Source organism: Uranotaenia lowii, chromosome 3 (genome assembly GCF_029784155.1).
Source record: "Uranotaenia lowii strain MFRU-FL chromosome 3, ASM2978415v1, whole genome shotgun sequence".
In the NCBI taxonomy this organism is placed as follows: Eukaryota; Metazoa; Arthropoda; class Insecta; order Diptera; family Culicidae; genus Uranotaenia; species Uranotaenia lowii.
Window position 1 is genome coordinate 93,311,179 of NC_073693.1, and position 20,456 is coordinate 93,331,634.

Below are 20,456 nucleotides of genomic sequence, written 5' to 3' on the forward strand. Positions count from 1 at the left end.
CAAAAATGTGTGCATGTGTCGTGTCTAGATGAAGCACGTAATTCAGCCCTTAACTCACCCCTCCTGTAATCCATATATAATAGTGACAATATGAAACTATTGGAAGTTTTACGGCTTGTAACTTTTAGCGCCAAAAAATATAGTACTTCTAATGAATTTACGAGATCCTTCGTTTTGCATCATTACTTTTTATTGAGTCTCTCAGAAAGTCCAGATATTTTCCTTATGACTTCTAGGGTGTCATTTTGACACCCCTCGTTTAAAATAGCTAAATTTTCCTTGTTTTTCAGCCACTTTAAAGTCGAAGAAATGCAAAGACTAAAAAACATGTTTCAGAAATAATGCTATTAACACCAGCTATCGAATGCTGAAAAAAATTGTACAATGTACCTTAGTGAGCTGAAATTAGAAGTTATTCCTATATTTAGTTGGTTTGATTGGTTTCTCTAATAAAAACAAAAAAAAAATCATTCAAAAACTAATAATTATTTGAGATAAATAGGGACGTTCACCTTATATTTATTCTTGAAATGTATCACCGTATTAAAAAGTTCTTACTACGCCAGTCTCGTGGCAGTTCGGCTTCGCGTTCTTCCGAGCCATCATGGCCGCTGAATCCTCCTGCATTGCGTTAACACATCCATGCCCTTCTCCATTCGAATAATCTGATTCTAGGTCCGGCTTTTCCGGAATGATGTCTGGAGGATGACGTGGAATATAGCTCTGTCGGCCGATCTGAAACAAAAGCAAAGTATTATGACGAGAACCAGCACAACAAAATGATATCTACGAAAACACTTGCCAATCTGGTATTTATGGTTAAAAAATAACCATATTTTACCATTTTCCGCGTTATGTCTTTTTATGACTTATCTTTGAAAACCCATAAAATGACTTTTCGGGGAGAAGTTGTAATATGGTAATTTTTCAACTGTAATCGATAAAGGCGAAGTTGGAATTTTTTTATCATAATTGAATGAACAGTTTTAGCAATGAATAACAGATTTATTAAATCCGCAGACGACAGAAATATTCAGAGAAAAGGATTTTAAATAGGTTATTGTATATATTTAATATTTTGTAACATTGTGTTGCACTTTTTAAATAAATAAAATCTTCCATTAGGATACAATGTTCATACTTTATCTTGATATGAGAACTTTTGCTAGAAAATAGCACGTGAGTACAAGCGTTCGCTTCGTCTTAATCCGCAGTATATCAAGAGATGAATGACGCCCCAGCGTTATAATCTCAGTAATAATCGAGTACGGATATCGTTATGGTTCAAATGAAAACTGAGGGTCTAGGGACATTGGAGACAAGAAGACAGAGAGCTCATATTTGACCAGTTATTGCTGGTTGATCAACTTTTTTAATCTGAAATGTATTCCAGGCAAATTCAAGTATTCGATGAAAGTATCAGGGATGCTGGAAAGTTAAATAGAACAAGTTTCTTCTTAATTGTATTTCTATATTTGACTCTTCGGTACCACAATAATCCCTTCTGATTTCGTGCATTTAACTATAAATATAATAGGTTCAACTATAATGTACGATTGATGTCATAAATTCAGCAATAATTAAAGTAGATTGAACTATGATAATATGATTGATTTGATTGTAGATACGATAGATTCAACTATGATTATATGATTGATTTAATAATAAATATGATGGATATATTTCTATGATTGATTCAATGAGGTCAACTATACATATTGTAAATTTAAATTCTGTTCATATTGGAAACTATCATAGCTCATCATATCATAATTATTATGTTTTTCTTAAGAATGCGTTTTTTAATTATTTTTTCTGCATTTTGCATCTAGTTCGTTTTAGCCGCCACGATGCTAGAAAAGCTGGCAAGGAATCTCGATATTCACGTCCTGGTTCCTCCGCTGTTGTTCTTTTAGCATCTTGATGCATGGTTAGATGGTTACTCAGCAAAATGTGCGCAAATTGTCTCGAAAGACGTCCTTAGAAGTCGGTGCTTCTGCACCCGGCAAAGAATGACCTTGTCGGGGGAAAATTCACTCAATGTCATGACATCAACCTATTATTCAGATTCATAAAATTCAATTCAATTTTTGGGAAACCAAAAATGGAGAATGATTTTAGGAAATAATGTGGGTTATTCACATTTCTCTAGATATTTTTCTCAAAGCATTCATATCTCGATGAGTTATAATTATGTAAGGTTTTGTTCTGCCCAAAATCAAACTATGCTGTCGGAATGATACATAATCTTGATATGAGCATATCAAAAACTCATATAATTTAGCTATGATCGTATAGATTTTTTTGGTATAGTTTGAGATATTTTAACATCCTACGAGAACTGAATTACAACTCATTATGATAGAAAAAATTGAATATCATCGATTTTGCGGGCAGCCAGAGTAAGTGTACCTTTACAAATTCCAGGAACTGTCGGCCTACTATACGACTGCTGCCAGGAACTGGTGGAGGAAAATGATTCCCCATCATTGGAGAGCGCTTATGCTTTGACACCGATGTCAGGAACTGCGGGTTGAGCCCTAAAAACAGCACCACGATCGCTGCAGGGAACACGTACTGGCCTCACATTTACGGTTTTTTTTAAATTTTTGCTGATGAACACGGATGATCGTAATAGTATTCAAGTTTCACATAATCAATCATAAAAATATAGTCGAATTTACTATATCTCTAGTTGAATACCTAAAATCAATCATATAATTGTAGTTAAATTAATAATATTAACAGTTGAATCAATTATACCTTTACAATTGAATCTATCATATTTATAGATGAATGTGAGAAGTCAACCAGGAATGTATAGTTTAATCTATTATATTAATAGTTGAATGCCTAAAATCAATCATACAACTACAGTTTAATCTATTATATATATATACAGTGGAATCAATTTTACCATTACAATTGAATCCATTATATTCATAGTTGATTGCATCAAGTCAATCGTTAGTTTGTAGTTGAGTCTATAATATTTATAGTTGAAGGCCAAAAAATCAACTACGCTTTGATGATTGGCATAACAAGCTGAAATAATTTGAACAACTGTGGGCTTTTTCCTCCGTGATAGCCGCTGGCATGGACGATTCCACAGGCGAGGCAAATGCAAGCATCGAAAGTGCAACCCCGTTTAGATTTGGTGGATCGATCTGAAAGCAGAAATAATGATGAACATTTTTTTGGAATCTGGAAGAATCGGCTAAAGCAAAGTCGAAACGTCATTTTCCGTTTGTTTGACATGCCAAATTCCGGGAACTTAAAAGTTCGTCGCGTCTGACCCGGACGAAAATTATCGACTAAAAAATAATTCTGAGTTCCTCCGGAATGCATAGACATTATTCGTTCTTCATGAATAATGTTTTGAGTTATTTCCTTACCTTCCTGCGAGTCCTGATTAATCCGTCGAATTACCACGATGGTCACTCGATACAAAAAGCAGAATACCGTTACTTCCGTGAAAACATCGCCAGAAAATAAAAGACAAAATGGCACAGAAAAAAGGCGGACTTTGTATTTTCCTTTAGTTTTATCAGATTTTTAACCACTTTTCGGTTAATGCCCGGGAACTAGAAAAATGGTTGAAAAATTTCTGTGAAAACTATTGAAAAATAATCATATTAGCTGTTTTTGCGCGAAAACCATAAAATGATTATCTTTCAACCATAAATGGTTAAAAAAAACAAGAGTGAATGTCAAATTGACACTGCTAGAAATTTTAAGGGTTAAATAAAAACTCGGAACGGAAAAGAGATAATTCTGATTTTTTTCGGTCATTGTTTTTTACATATTTATGATTGATTGATTGGAATATTAGCACATTTCATTATCATTTCATTTTTAAATAGTTGGAGCATATCAAACATTTCTAAATTCAATGCTCCGCCTCAATGTGTCATCCAATTCAAAGTACAAGTTTGGCACTCTCTAAAAATAACTTTCCGGGTCACGTTCATCCGGTAGCTATTATGGTGTGGTGAGGTGTTCCAACGCGTGACCAATTTCCTCTCAGATCCATAAAACATTGCGAAAGATCCTCTTACCCTGAACGGAGGAAAGCCAACTTACATACATAAATGGTGTTAAAGGGTCTGTCAAGGGTACATACATACAGAGTTGTAAGATTTAGTCACCCCGTTCGTTGCCACAAGAAGAACTCCGAAAATTGTCAAGTTAGATAGCTTGGCAGAGGAAAACCCGATTCGTAAAAATGGAAATTTTTGCATTTCAATCGGGGGCACGTTCGTACGTTTGCTTATGCAAAATAGAAATAAAGATGTGCGAAAGAGCTAGATAACGGAGAAATCTAAACTTGCTCCTACACATGCTAGAAAGTAAAAACATACCCGTATCGCATGTTCAGTAAATATGCCTTAAATTTTAAAATGCATTCAACAGCTGTAACTCACAACGGGGCCCACTCACGTGGGAGTTTTGTGTGTTGATCAGGAAGACTCGGTTTCCCATTTTAAAGCACAACTGGGTGCCTTTAAAGTCCCATCAGAAGGTAACCAGCTAGTAGGACCGACAAATGCGTCTAAATATCGATCTGTTCGTCTGGTGAACGACGTGCCAGCATTCGAAAAACCGCAAAAGCACAAGCTTCGCATCCGGTTTGGGGCTGGAATCGGGGTAGTGGAAGTGCCTTCCGGATTGGGGGCCGGCTGGCAATTGTCGCTTGAATAAAATTCTGCCCTCTGTTGGTTGGAAGCCTCGATGCCATTCAGCCTTTCATTCTGCTATATGAGCCGCATAGAAACTATGCCATACAACTCTATTACAACAGCACAGAAAAAAGTAACCACAATATTTTCTCTTGTTCCACGTGGTGATTGTTGGTGGATGTTAGATAATTGTGAATGCAAATGACTGCGTTCGAAGGCTTATGATTATTTATTTCTGCTTTAATTAGAGCGGACAATTGGAGGCAATGGGGCAAGATTACTTATTGAAAATGTCAACTGTTTGAGTTATTTTGAATGGCAGAAAAAGCCTTGCAAAATTTTGGCAAAAACTTTTGATCTGCTCCCTGCATTCTTAATTGATACTTCTCAATGAAAAGCTAAAAAAATCCGAGTTCAGAAATGAAAATCTGTTTTTCTCTGGTAACCAAACTCTGTAAGAGACAATTGAAAAAGCATTGAAGTTTTATTTTCATCTGAATTCGCCGCCGACCTTGGCCTAAAGGTTAGCGATCAAGTCTTCTAAGCCAAAGGTCATGAGATCGAATCTCGGTCATGGCACACATAGTACTTTTTCTGAGGTCTGGTGGTTTTAGCAATTGTGAGATGCTAGCCATATCATATCCTTGAAAGTTGTTCGCCTTAGAATTACGTAAACTACATAGATCCCTTCAAAGAAACATTAAGTTTTACTTAAATCCTAATGTGCGTGATCGTTTTTTTTTTAATTTGAGGGATTGTTTTTTAATTTTTGAATTTGTTATTAATTATCCTTAGCACACAATTTTGTCATTACAGAATTTTTCAATTTGAATCTTTTTTCGGTTCTGTTAACTACACAGTAAAATATGTCATTGGAGTAGAATTTTCAATACATTTCTTTGATTTTTAAATAATTTATAAGGAAAGCCACCAAAAACAGCTGAGTCCCTGAAACTCTTTTGTTTGGTCAAACCATTTTTTGATAATGTCAGATCTCGACTTATTTTGATTAGTTAGAAATAAAAATATCCTTTAGTAATTTTTTAGGGTAAAACATCAAAACTTTGAGCGCCCTGAGGCAGCTCCTAAATCAATTTCCGATTGAGCTGAAATGTTGCAAAGGTCAGTTTTTTAGGCATTATTGAAAATCTATATGGTACGTTTTCGAAATGCGACTAGACCTTTTTCGCTGCTACCCTAATAGTCATAGGCATAACAAAATAATTCAATTCCAACGCCAAAGCTCATCAATAAGTGTTGGAATGATTTTGGTTTTTTTTATTGAACGGTTTGTATATAGTTCACAATAAAAAAATAATTACATTCCTCATAGCAATTGGAAATTTCTTTCAGATTTAGAATTAAACACTCAGCAAATAATTTGAAAGTGGCGGGCTATATGCGCATATGAAAGAGAATTCTTAATTTATCCAATATTTCAATCAATAAGTGTGTAAAATCTATATGCACATGAACAGACATCTGTTTCTTATATATTAAAGTAATTTTTATGTTACAGTTACAGTTTTTGAGAAAATGGTTTGATTGTATTTAACCTTCCAAAGCCGTTCGCTAAATATCCGTTTCGGAGAAATTTGAGTTGTAGTTTGATTTCGTTCTCCAGGCTGCGAATGTAAACCGATTTTGATGATATTATATTCATTGTGTAGGTAATTTATTCTTATAACTCAACATTTCAAAATATAGTCGATATGTATTACCAGGTTATCAGAAACTGGTTCAGAAAGTAAAAAGTCCGAAAAATCAATTTTATTTTTAAAATACTCATAACTTCTGACAGCTTTTCTGTATTTAAGTGTTTTATTGATGTTTGAAATCGTCAAGAATCCATCTATCCGACGATGTATAGATATGTTGGGGTCCAATGAAAGTTTTGATCGCCATCACAGATCTTCCGGTAGAAAAAAAAAATCTTACTTTAAAAAACGACATCCAGTTTTGGCTTTGCTCAGCTGTACTTCATTGCCCACTTAACCGATTTTCAAAACTCAATTTTTTATTTATTGTCGTTAATTCGATAATTATTTTCATAGAACATACTTAGTCAGTCAAAATTACCAGTTCATCAGTATTTTGAAGTGATGATAAAGATGCTTGAAATGTGCGCTTCGGGTCATATTGACCCGAACAGCTTTGGAGGGTTAAGTAAAAAAAAATTGTTTTAAGGAAGAAGAGCTGTTCTTTAGGTTAAGAGAAAATTATGGAACATTTAGAAGAGAACTGGAAAAGGACAACGCACAGTGGTCCAGATATGAAATTTAGCGGGAAACAATTTTTTGCATTTTTCCTTTAAGTTTGATGCATTTGATATCTCAGACAAACTTTTACAATAACTTAACGTGGCCATTTTGAATGAAATAATTTTAGAGTGGTTCATAAAGTTTCTGAGATATTAAAAACTATTTACTATCTGTAATCAGATAGAGGCCTTCTATTAAAAACCTAAGAATTAATGAAACTTTGACGAATACATCAAATATTCATCTCTTGAAATGAATTTTTTTTGGAAATTTGGTTTCAAAAGGTTAGAGTGGCCCTTCAAAAAACAGTTTTTAAGTTTTATCTTTTCAGAGTAATATTTTATCAAAAATATTTGCTTGGCTAAATTTAAGATAATAATTATGCGCGTCTTTTGTGGAAAATAGAATTACCAAATTTTGTTTTTGTTTTGAAGTTTTAAGCAACTTATGTTGAAAAAGACTCTTTTGAGCTACGATAACTCTAAATGGAGCAAGTCAAATCGTTGATTGCATTTGAAAGTTTACATTACGGTCTTTGCAATTTATAAAAATTGAAGAAATGGTTTTTGTTTAAAGAGTTTGATCGTTGTTTGAAGCGATTTTTCTAAAATTTAAACCACGATAAAACGATTTAAACAAAAAATATTCCTCCAGTTTTTTTTAATATTGTAATGACTGTAATTCGAACTTTCAGAGGCAGTTAACGATAAAATTTTCGACTTGCTCCATTTGGAGTTATCGTTGCATAGAAAGAGTAATTTTTAACATAAATTGCCTAACAAATTCAAAACAATAACAAATTTCGGTAATTTGTCTTCTACAAAAGATGCGTATAATGATTATCTAAAATTTTACCGAACAAATACTTTTGAAAAAAAAAAATATCACTCTGAAAAGAAATAACGAAAAAACTGTTGTTTGTAGAACCACCCTTACCTGATAAAATCAAATTGCCATAAAACTTTTATTTCAAGAGATAGATGATTGATGTCTTCGACAAAGTTTTAATGCATTAGGGGGAAGTCGTCTATGGCCGGACATCGCCTATGGCCGGACAACATAGATTTTTCAAAAACAAAATATCCTAATAATGTTTTAACACCATGAAAATAAAGTAAATAGTAGCCTGTTATGGTGTTAGAAATATGGTAATCCAATCTGAAAAGGTAAACCAATGATAGGCATCTAAAACTTTTGCCTAGTAGTACGGAGAGAATCGCCTAAACTTTGCATTTGTATTGAGGTCAGTTTTTTCGGCTTGTAAAATTTGAACTGCACATGAACGACATCGTTGATTGGTTATCTTTCGACTACAGTAGATGTAAGATAATAAAACGGAAGTTCAAACGATATATAAGGATTATTAAAAAAAATGCGATTTGTCTATGACCGGACACCAAGTTGTTGTCGATGACCGGACAAGAAAATATTAAAAATTATAGATGATTTCAACTTGAAACTTTCATTTTTTCAATCTCTTTAGCACCCTCAAATGGTTAGCAGAAGATAAGGATTCAATAACGAAACTATTTTGGTCCTCTGAGAAACTTAAGGTTTTGCTGTCCGGTCATAGACAATTTTTCTCAATTTTTTTTCGAAACAAATGTTTCATTCTAGTTTGTCAAAAAAACTTTTTTGACTGGCTTCATAGAACGTTCAGTATTGGAAAACACGTACATACAAGGCCTGTGCAAGTGATTTCAGTCATTTTGCTACGTTTTTGTGCCATTGGTGACAACTTTGGTGAAGTAATTCGTAGTGTCCGGCCATAGACAACACTTTTGGAAATGAGTGAAAACTAACATGAAATGATTTCTCTTACCACATGAATATGTATTAAATTAATTTTTTTCTCATGTAGTTAAGTAATCATAATATTGATACTCTTCAAATCAGTAGAATAACCAACATTTACAAAAATCTATTTTTGAAGTTATCGCCTAAAAACCTTAAGTGTCCGGTAGTAGACGACTTCCCCCTATTAGGTTCATTAATTTTGTAGAAAACTGTAGGCCTCACACAGTTATAAAATAATTTTCATATCTCAAAAGCTTTATGAACCATTCTTAAATTATTTTATTCAAAAGGATCGCCTCTTAGTTGTTGTAAAAATTTGTCTGAGATATCAAATGCATCAAACTTAAGGGAAAGACGCAAATAATTGTTTCCTGCTAAAATTCAATTCTGGACCACTGTGCAACGGTGACAAAGATTGGAGACCCTGTGAAATGAGCGTCAAACTGTGGATGTTTCGGGTGAGAGGAATCCTTTCTTTTGATATTTTTTCAAGTTTTCAATTTTGTAAAATGAACATTATCAAATTCTATAGAATCATATCAAGCGTTTGACAGCGAACTCCACGCTTCATTAGTTCCCTTATCCTGTATCTTTTGCGTTTTACATCACATGGTTGGCCTGGCCGTGGTATTATCTGCAATGCATGTTCTATGTACCAGATACTCCGTTGAAAAGGAAAATGAGGAACGCAAGTTTATCATTTTCCAGGATGCATACAAGTTTTGGCCGTGTTGGTGTTAGAAAAAGAAAAAATGAGCAAAGGCTGAAAGTCTCTTAAAAAAAGAAAAAAAAAGAAATGGTAATAAAAGAAGTAAAATATCAGATTTCCGAAATCGTACAAGCGTAATGCGCAATAGATCGCTGCAAAAATGACTTTTTGCTCCCATATGTTTTTTCGTTGCCTTTTGGGTCTTCAAGCATAAGTGACAAATTTGAGATGATTTGGTTGATCGTTTAACTAGCGCAACGAGTCTCAATTTTGTTTGGCAATTTGTATGGAAGAAGGAATTTTTAGCCTACTACAGCTTTCAATAATTTAATGAAATATTTTTGCCAACTTTATAGAAATCCATGAACTAATTTGTTATGCAAAGCATCGAATATCTTTTTTGGGAAACAGGTTAGGTTTGTAGTTTCACTGCAACAATCAAGGAATAATTTTCATTCAAAGGTATATCTTTTTGAACTTTCTGTACATCTCTGGTGATTTTTAAATGAAAATTTTTGTTTTACCATACAAATTTACATACAAAACTAGAACGCGTTGCGCTAATTCAGGACTGAATGAATCGCTTCCAAAAATTTAATCGAATGAAGGCTGTTTGAGATACTGCATACATTGGAAAATGGAGTTATGTCTGTTTTACCCTCATTTCCCTACATTTTTCAAATATTTCAGGAAAAGCATGATATGACTTGAATTTTTTTACCAAATGAGTCTTATCTTACGGGGGTTTTTTTTTAAAGGAATCGAACGAATGCTGTTTAAGTAACCGCACGCATCGTAAAATGGAGCTATGGCTGTATTAACCCTGAATTCTTGAATTTTTTTTAAATAATTCAGAAAAAAAACATGTTTGGACTGGAGAATTTTGAACTACCGTGACTGCGGGTAATTTCGTGCAGCACATAATTCCGTGCATTTTCCTGAAAAAATGTTTTTTTCTATGCGAAAAATTATTTATATCCAACATAATTTTATGCTATCGTGTAGACATTGAACTTATGCACAATGCTGTCAAATACCTACAGCATTTTATGCTTTACACAGCCCAAAAAAAAAATAATAAAAACGCCAGCACTCTTCGGTTGAAACGTCCTTTCTAGTGTTGCAAAGCGTTAATATTTACAAAGTTGAGTCCGCAATACTTTGTTTACTATATTTTTCTTCGGGGTAATTCACTAATTACGAAAGTATTGAACAGGGAGGGGCTGGGGTGTAACCAGATTTATTACCAGTTTTATTATAGCTTGAAAGTCATCGCATTTATTAAATCAACACAAACTGTAGAGAAATAACAAAGTTCAGAGTGCACGGAATTAGGTGCAAAAGTGCACGGAATTTAAAACATGCAAGAGAGAGTGCACGGAATTATGTGCACGAAACACATTTTTCAGATGCATTTTTCCAAACTTTTTTCAAGTATTTCATCAACTACGATATTTTTTCCTTAAAGTACATAAAAAATCTCAGCTTATGGCAGGTTTGTGACCTTTTGAATTATTCATTTGAATTTTTTACACAGCCTTGAAAAACAAAAATCGCTTAGATGCACGGAAATACCCGCAGTCACGGTAAATGAGACTTATTTTGTGTGATTTTTTTTCGAGGAATCGTATAAAGGCTATTTGAGAAACCACACGCATCGAAAAGTGGAGCTATTGCTGTTTTATCCTCAATTTCCCAACGTTTTTAATATAGTTCGGAAAAAGCTTGTTCGGACTGGAAAATTTACATACCATTTTAAATTATTTCAGAAAAAAACAAGTTCTGAATTCAAATTTTTGAACCAAATGAGACTTACCTTGTATGATTTTTTCCTAGCAATCAAACGAAGACTATTTTAGCCACCGCACGTATTGTAAACTGGAGATAAGGCTGTTTTACCCTACATTTTCCCCAACATTTTTCAATAAATTCTAAAAAAAGCTTGTTCGCACAGGAAGATTTTGTAACAAATGATTACTATGTTATGAGATTTTTTTTAAGGAATCGAATGAAGATTATTGGAGTCATTGCACGCATCGGAAAATGGAGTTATGGCTTGAATAAATATTTCAAAAATGTAGGAGCATTGAGGGTAAAAGCGGCCATTACTCAATTTTTCGAAGCGTGCAGTGGCCATTCCTTCATTCCTCAGAAAAAAAAAACACTCAAGGTAAGTCTCATTTTGTTTTAAATTTGAAGCTCGAATATAAATTTTTGTGAAATATTTGAAAACTGTTGGATAATTGAGGGTAAAATAGTAATAACTCCATATCCGATGCGTAAGATGGTTCAAATAACTTTCATTCGTTTCCTTGAGAAAAAAAAAAATTACACCAGAAAGTGGAACGGACTTATTTTGGACCGGAAAATATTTTGGACCACCTTGCAGCTTTTTTCCAACTTTTTTTTCTCATAAATTATGTTCATCATGATTATTTTTTTTTTTGGTTAGGGATGATCATCCTAAAGGATGAAAATCTAGGAATTTTTTTTTTTTATTTATTATGAATATTTTGAACAATGAACACCAAATAAATAAATAAATAAATAAATTTGAACAAATATAGTTAAAGCTACCTATTATGATTAACATCATATCTAACATTCCATTTAATTAAGCTGATAAGGGAGAGAATATTGAAAATAAAGTTTAGACTTTTCACAGTTGGGCCGAATCAAACCCATTTCAGGAGGACGTGCCGTTATTGGAGTCAACTTTCAAGAAGATTCCTGCTGTCATGAATTTAACAACTACCAACATGTTCACAGCTATGATAAAACACTTGAAAACAAGTTCATGAGTTCGTCTGAAATTACGCCGGATTTACTCCGGAGATTTTTACTAAAGGAAAGTATAATTTCATAGATTTGGTTCATGTAGGCGGGAAGAAATTGAATTTCTTCGCGGTTTATACATTCGAAATAGTAGGAATGTAAAACATTAAAGTTTGTTTCAACTAAGCAAAAACATTCTTCAAGCACTTTTGTGTATCAGAAGTGACAGCAAATTTTTCAAGATGTTTTAAAGCATTTAAGTGACAAATATTTATTTAATGCTCTTATAAGCTTACTCAGGTCTACTGTTGGCATTTTTTACATTTTATTTGTAATTATAAAATAGTACGATGTCTTGATAGAGCAATTTAATAGAAATTATCCTATACCTAATTACCACCGCTCATTACTTTGGATGAAAATTTAAGCTCAAAGAGACCACCGCCCCATTGCAGGAGCTTTGATTCTCTTAAAAAGATTAATTACACACGAACGTAGCACTTTTGTATGCAGGCAGAGCCAAAGGAATTCTAGCATGGCAAGGAAAGCAACAGTCATAAATCAATACGATAGAGAACTATAAATGAAGCCATTTGGCGTGGAACTATAAGGTACATAAGAACGAATCCAGCTGTGGAGCACTTTCAGGAACTGGATTAAATTCAAGATAAATAAATTGTACAAATATGTCTGCTGGGTTATGAATATCCAAAGTAAATTATTGTTTACTATAAAACAGTTATAACTAAATCTTTGGAAAATGGGTTGAAGCTGCGATGATGATGGATCACTACAAATCTGGACGCACTATTTATTTTACCATAGTGCTCCTAGTTGTCGGATCTGGAATGTTTTGGCAGCACTTTGTAGAGGAATGCTACCAGTGCTGAAAAATTCATTACGATTCGTTTTGTTTCAAAAAAGTTACACGTGATGGAAGCCGCGAGATGAAAATAAATTTTGAACACCCACGTCAAAAACCCGACGTGGTCGGGTTCAAAAATCGCGAAATCGTTAAAAATGGTCAAATTAACCGTGTTTGTGTCCGGATGGGCCTATTACTACCAACCTGGTATCAGAATTTCCGTTGGGGAGTGGCTTGTTCGACCTGGAAGCCAACCGTCGTTGTAGACCAAAATTCAGCCAGTGATCGTCGTGCAGCATGCAAATCTTCCCCTTGGAAGATGGAATTCACGGATCAAATAAATAACACGCGACTTCTACTTAGTATAAGAAGTTTTACTTAGAGCGAATTGGTCTTAAAATTAACTTTATAAAATGAGGCCTTTTAAACACCCGGCCAAGGTTTAACTTTATTCGCGTCGATCGGTAGTCGGTGGTCAACTGGTGGATCGCTCGTCGGTTCAGTCGTTCTCGGCTCTGCAGTTGTAAGAAGTATTGTTCGAAGCAATTGCATTGTTATCAGGAACTCACGCTCTTATCACTCGTCCGGCCGATCATTGCTGATCATCGATGATCGTTTCCTCCGATAACGACGCCTATTATCGTGTACGGTGGAAGGAAAGGGCATGCATGGGACTTAAGCTCCGAAATGCGAGAGTACTTATGTATATCATTAGATCATTTCACGTTGATCTCCCAATACCTCCGCTTCTCTTTAATCGGGTTTATGCTAAAATACAGTGGTTCCCAAACATAACATCCTCACCCACCCAGAAATTAATAATGAATTTCTGTATCGATTAAATTTTACCTTAAGAATGACTTGTGAGAATTTGTTGGTGAACTTAACTGACTCAATAACTGACTAAACTCGAACTGATTTTTATGTACTCGTTTAACTCAATATTCATTATCAACCGACGTTGAAGTCAGACATATTTTCCATTTTATCCAACCAGAAGTCTGACATTATTCTGACAAAAAATATTCCAATCTGAATATTTCCATTTCCCAATCTGACACAAAATCTGACACAGTTCTGACGGATAGCTGACATAACTCACTCTGTATCTTTTTCTGACGCATTCTGATCTGTATTTTCATTACAATCTGACATTGGTAACAGACACAACTTTTCAACAGGTCGCTTTTTTAAACCTGACTCCGTTTTCAGCGTAACAACCCGAGTGATACCATCCTGTCCCGGGTGAAGCTCAACAACTCTGCCCATTTTCCATCTACAGGGAGGAACATTTTCATCTTTAATGATGACTAGGCTACCAATATCAACAGATACAGAAGGTTTCCATCTTTTTGTTCTAGCTTGAAGTAGACATAAATATTCCCTACGCCACCGGTTCCAAATCAGCTGAACATTTTTCTGCATCAGCTGCATTTGGTTGAGCCTGTTATCTGGTGTTTGTTCGTAGGTTTTATCTGGCATGGACTGTAAGGACTCTCCGATAATAAAATGACCTGGTGTCAAAGGTTCTAGATCATTAGGATCGTTCGAAAGTGGTGTAATGGGCCGCGAATTTAAACAAGCTTCAACCTGAACCAGAAGCGTCGTAAAATCTTCCGTACTAACGGGGTTTTCCCCGATAACCCTCAAAATATGCTTTTTTGCGGAACGCACCGCTGCCTCCCACAAACCTCCAAAATGTGGGGCACTAGGGGGATTGAAATGCCATTTGATTCCATCGCTACCACATTCCTTGTAAACCTTTTCTCTATGATTCTGACTCTTCAACAGACTTAATAATTCTGACATTTGATTTCTAGCTCCGACAAAGTTCGTACCGTTGTCTGAAAATATCTCTGAGCATTTTCCTCTTCTTCCGACAAACCTGCGCAAGGCCTGTACGAACCGTTCTGTTGATAGATCTGACACAAGCTCAAGATGTACTGCTTTAGTGGACATGCATACAAAAATAGCAACGTATGCCTTAACTACTGGGCGTCTGGGAGCCGGGCGAATATATATTGGACCGAAATAATCCACTCCTGTCTTACTAAACGCACGCGAAACCGTTACGCGTGAAGCCGGCAGTTCTGCCATGAACTGCTGAATTGGTGTGGGGCGAGCCTTGAAGCATGTGTGACATTTTTGAATAACCTGGCGAGCTACGCTTCTTCCTCCCAAAGGCCAAAACTTCAACCTAACCGTAGCTAAAAGCAGCTGAGGACCTGCGTGCAATAATCGGCGGTGAAAGTGTTCTAGGATTAGTCGAGTAAGATCGTGACGGGCTGGTAAGACTATCGGATGTTTTGCAGCTTCTGACTCGGTCGAATTGCTCAATCTACCACCAATTCTCAACAACCCATCTGGGGATAATTTGGGATTGAACCACCTGAGTTTCGATTGCCTTGACACAAAATCGCCCTTGGAAAGAGCCTTCAACTCCTCAGCAAAACACTCTTTTTGAACACACATTGCTAAAACTCTTTCGGCTTCATCCATCTCAGCTGTTTGTAAGAAAGGTTGAAATTTGACCTGACGCTTTGACCTTAACAGCTTCATAAATCTTAACAAGTAAGCCGTACATCTGACCATTTTAGTGTAATCCGAATACAAACTAAAATACCAACAATTGAAATCTGACTCATGCTTGGAAGTGTTTGTTGCCAATACTGTTACTGTTGTTCGGCGCCTTTCCTCTTCGCCAATCTCCGTTAAGTGATTATCTGGTAGTTCTGGCCAGTTTTCCCTTTCAAGTGCTAACCATGACGGACCTTCCCACCATAAACGAGAATGACCTATTTCGGCGGGAGAAATACCGCGGGAAATCAGATCTGATGGGTTGTCGACGCCAGGGACATGCCTCCATTCACATCCCTCTGTGAGATTTTGTATTTTGGCAACTCGATTTGCCACATAGGTAGTCCAGGTAGATGGAACAGCCTGTAACCATCGCCACACGCATGTGGAATCTGTCCAGAAGTAAACTGGACATTCAAACTTCATGGAGTCTTGAACAAATTTGAAAAGCTCGGCAGTTAGTAATGCCCCACACAATTCTAAACGTGGAATTGACTGACTTGCTAGCGGAGATACCCTCGATTTGGCAGACAACAAACAAATCTCAACCTCTCCATTTGGGTTGACGCTTTTCAAATAGACGCAGCCACCATACGCCTTCTCCGAAGCGTCCGAAAAACAGTGGATTTCCTTGTAGATGGCTCCTGGGATTATGTTGCACCGTTTGATACGAATGTTGTTGAGAGAAACCAGTTGTTCGTAGTATTTCAGCCAATCCTCACCCACCGTTGGAGGCAATGGCTGATCCCAGTCCAATCTTTGGTCGTCGCTATTCCTTAACGTCCACAATTGCTGCATAAATATTTTAGCAGTTGTTATTGCAGCACCAAGAAGTCCCAATGGATCGAAAAGCGTAGCTAATACCGACAGCACCTTGCGTTTTGTTAAAACCGAGGATTTTGGAATTTCAGGAATGTTGAAGTTGTACTTGAAGACATCAGATTTCGGTAACCATGTGAGCCCAAGTATCTTCATCGAAGGATCTTTCTCCGATTCATCTGAAGACTCTTCAATAGCTACACTGTCTTGTGAAAGCCCTTGCAGGACTTCTGCACAATTTGAGGCGAATTTTCGTAACCGAAATCCTCCAGCTTTTGCAGCTTTATCTAACTGAATTCTCAGTTTGAGTGCTGCGTTTGCATCGTCTGCACCAGATACAACATCGTCCATATATGTATCTTCCGAAAATACCCGCGAGGCCAGGTGATATCTCTCTGCTTCGTCTAACGCCAACTGCTTTAGAGTACGAGTAGCTAAAAACGGAGCTGGTTTAGTACCGTACGTTACCGTGTTCAGTTCGAAAGTCTTTACTGGTTCCGATGGTGAATTCCTCCATAGAATTGACTGAAGTGGGCGATCTTCCTTTGCTACGTTGATTTGTCGAAACATTTTCTCGACGTCAGCCACGACCATGATCTGACACATTCGACAGCGGAGTATTATCGCCCTAAGATCATCCTGGATAACCGGACCTGTTAATAACCCATCGTTTAATGAAATACCAGTTGTAGTTTTACACGAGGCGTCGAATACTACACGCAACTTAGTAGTCGTACTACTCTCCTTCTCGACCGGATGATGTGGCAAAAAACAGCGTTTAGTATCTGACGTTTCATTTACTTCTCTCATGTGCCCTAGCTGTATATATTCGTCCATGAACTTGGTATACAGCTCACGCAATTCCGGACTCCTAGCTAGTCTGCGCTCGGTTGCGCCCAAGCGCCGTAAGGCTATTTCCCTCGAATCGCCTAAGTTGGGGAAAACCTCTTCGTTCTTAGGAAGAGAGACTGTGTACCTTCCATCGCCGTCTCTCTGTACCGTTTTCTGGAAAATTTCCTCGCAACGCTTTTCCTCTCGTGAGTAAAGGTTTTCCGAACCTAGCTCCTCACAAGCCCAGAACCGAGCGACAAGAGTATCAAGAGACTCTGTCGTTGAAACAGTGCAAGCAATCCGTGCTGAAGTCTCTTGCGATAAACCTCCAGAAACAACCCAACCGAAAACTGACTCTGTTAGTGTAGGCAATTGGTCTCCGATGGAAATCCGTTTTCCCGTTTCGAAGAAGTCGAAGAACGACTCTATACCAAACACCAAATCCACCACCTTCGACTCAAAAAATGATGGATCCGCTAACTCAATACCATTCGGGAATGACCATTCATCCGTTGAAACTGTAGCAGTTGGCAAATCGACCGTTACCTTGGGTAGAACCAGGAATTCCATTTCCTTAACGTAACTGTTCACCCTTGATCGCACCACTGCTTGAACCTTGTGTTTAACCCTGGTAGATGTCCGACCAATACCAAGTATCGCAACATCTACCCTTTTCCGACTCATCTTCAAACGCTGACTCAATCTTTCCGACATGAAATTGCTTTCTGACCCCGAATCGAGCAGCGCTCGAGCTGGATATCTATTTCCCATTTCATCTTCTAAGAGAACCACGGCAGTTGCTAAAAGAACCCGACAATTAGCCTTGCGCCCGACACCCGATGTCAAGCATGATGATGAAGCTGTGTTAGAAACCTGACAAGATGTTTCTCCTCTCTTAGAAGTCCCATTGGTTTCACCTGACCTTGAAGATTCCGAAATTTCTCCGTTTTTACCCTTAAAGCACACCAGAGTATGATGGCGACCTCCACAATTCCGACACGAAAACTTTGACTGACAATTTCGAGCCATATGAGATGTTCTGAAACAGTTCCGACATAAAGAGTGATTTTTCAAAACCGAATCCCTTTCTGACACAGACAATTTCAAAAATTTCTGACACTGATGCAAGGGATGCTGACCATTACAAGCAAAACATTTAGACCCATTCATATTCACATTATTATGAAATGTTCTGACACTGATTCTCTGTTTAACTGACATTTGTGGAGGTGCACCCTTAGTATCATTCAACCTTGGTGGAAGAGCTTCCAAAACTCGAACCCGCCTGTGCAGATAATCTGTTAAATCGGATAAAGTATCTTCTTCCTTGGAGGCGGATTCTTCTTCCCAACTTCTACGAGTTACTGGATCAAGGAGAGACACGAGATAGTTCACCAAAAGAAGATCCTTGTAATCCTTTGCTTCTAATACCTGATCCAAAGTGTTAACTATTCTCTCGAACCCTTCTAATAGTTGAAGAAGATCATTAACGGACTCTTTGCTCACCGAAGACAACTTGAAAAGCGATTGTACCTGCCTCTTTTTCAGTTGTTTGCTGTTGTTGTACCGCTTTAAAAGAATATCCCATGCAACTATGTAATTAGCTCTTGTGATTTGTAGAGGATCAATCAACGATTTTGGTTCACCTTGGAGACAACCTTTCAAGTAGTGGAATTTTTCTACCTCTGGCAAATCAGGTTTACAATGGATAAGTGAGATGTAGAGATCGCGAAACCCAAGCCATTCGTCAATATTTCCATTGAAAGACTGCAGTTTGATCTGTGGCAGCCTAACGTGATCGAAACCACCGCGATTATTAGTTTCGCCTGCACGAACGGATTGATCAAGATCAGAAAACTCCAAACGAGCCTTAGCCTTATCCATCAGAAACGATTTTGCAAAGTAATACCGGTCACTGAGCTCTTTTCGCTCCTTATCATAAAGTTCTACATCCGCTCCAAAATCTTCATGTGATTTTATATCAATTAACACTTCACCAAACCTTTCCCATAAATCATCAATCGCTGAAAGTCGAACCGAAATCTGCGCATGAGTAGCATCCTCTTGAAACGTTTCCACAAATTCCCACACATCAGAAAAGGACGACTGGATCTCTTTTAATTTGACTATTAAATACTTCAACGAAGGATTCTTCGAATCCTTAACAGCTTTGACCGTAGGCATGATAGAAATCCGCAATTAAATCAATCCAATATTATTTCAACTTTGTATCACCAAAATGTTGCAATAAGGGAGCAAGGTGAAGAAAAACCAAGGTAAAGGCCGAGAAAAAAAGAGACAATTGTTCTAACGAACAGTTTTTATCTCAAGGAATTGCGCCGTTATAAATTACCACCAAAATTCGTTTCACCATATATTCTTTTAAAAACAGAATCACCAAATTTAAAAATATCATAAAAATATTCGAACCAAAAATATTCTTAAAAATTCTCACAAGTTCACCAACTGTTTAGGAACCACTGATTATATAGTAGCTTACCGATCGTAGCATAAGTGTGTCATCCAACTCGCCGTCGCTGTAGATCGAACCGTTGCCTTCCTTGTTGAAACCTCGCTTCGGATCTCGTAGCTAGCCCACCATGCACAGGACTACCCTTTCCTCCACAGCGATGATCAGGCCTACCATGCACCTGATGTCGATCGAGCACCGATGTTGCACCAATTGCAACTAGCCAACAGTGGATGAGCTTGTAGGATTGTTGAACCAAAGGGAGGGGGCGATCGGAACCACCAGGATAGCCGCGCCTCACCTTTCGATGACCGTTTCGTAGGTTGAGAACCAAAGGACCGTCTTGCATGCACCGATCCTGAACCAGTCCGATTTCCGAAAACCCTTGTTGAGTTGAGCACCACCGAATCGTCAAGCATGCACCGATCCCAATGCAATCGATTTCCAAAGCGCTTATTGCATTGAACCTCACCGAATCGTCCAAAATGCACCGATCCTGGTCCGAATCGATATCCGAAATCCGGAATGAGATCACCTATTGATCCCAATCAATAGTGAACAAAACACCTTTTGTGTTTGATCACTATTCGCGATGGCGACGCTATCCAGCAAGCGTCCCTTTTCCCGTGCAAATGGCGAATTCTATGGTTGGCGTCCCCTTTCGTGTCCAGAG

At 37.1% G+C, this 20,456-nt stretch overlaps 2 protein-coding genes across 2 annotated transcripts in view; one reads left to right on the forward strand and one right to left on the reverse strand.

The window, feature by feature from the left end:
• LOC129751900 (uncharacterized) overlaps nt 1–20,456 on the forward strand; it is a 444,615-nt gene that overhangs the window by 54,963 nt on the left and 369,196 nt on the right. The window lies entirely within an intron of this gene.
• Nucleotides 544–19,497, reverse strand: LOC129752424 (uncharacterized). The gene is made up of 3 exons (XM_055748205.1): nt 18,533–19,497; nt 16,180–18,352; nt 544–735 (listed from the first exon to the last, which is right to left on the reverse strand). Exons 1-3 carry the CDS (start codon nt 19,495–19,497, stop codon nt 544–546), a joined length of 3,330 nt encoding a protein of 1,109 aa, XP_055604180.1.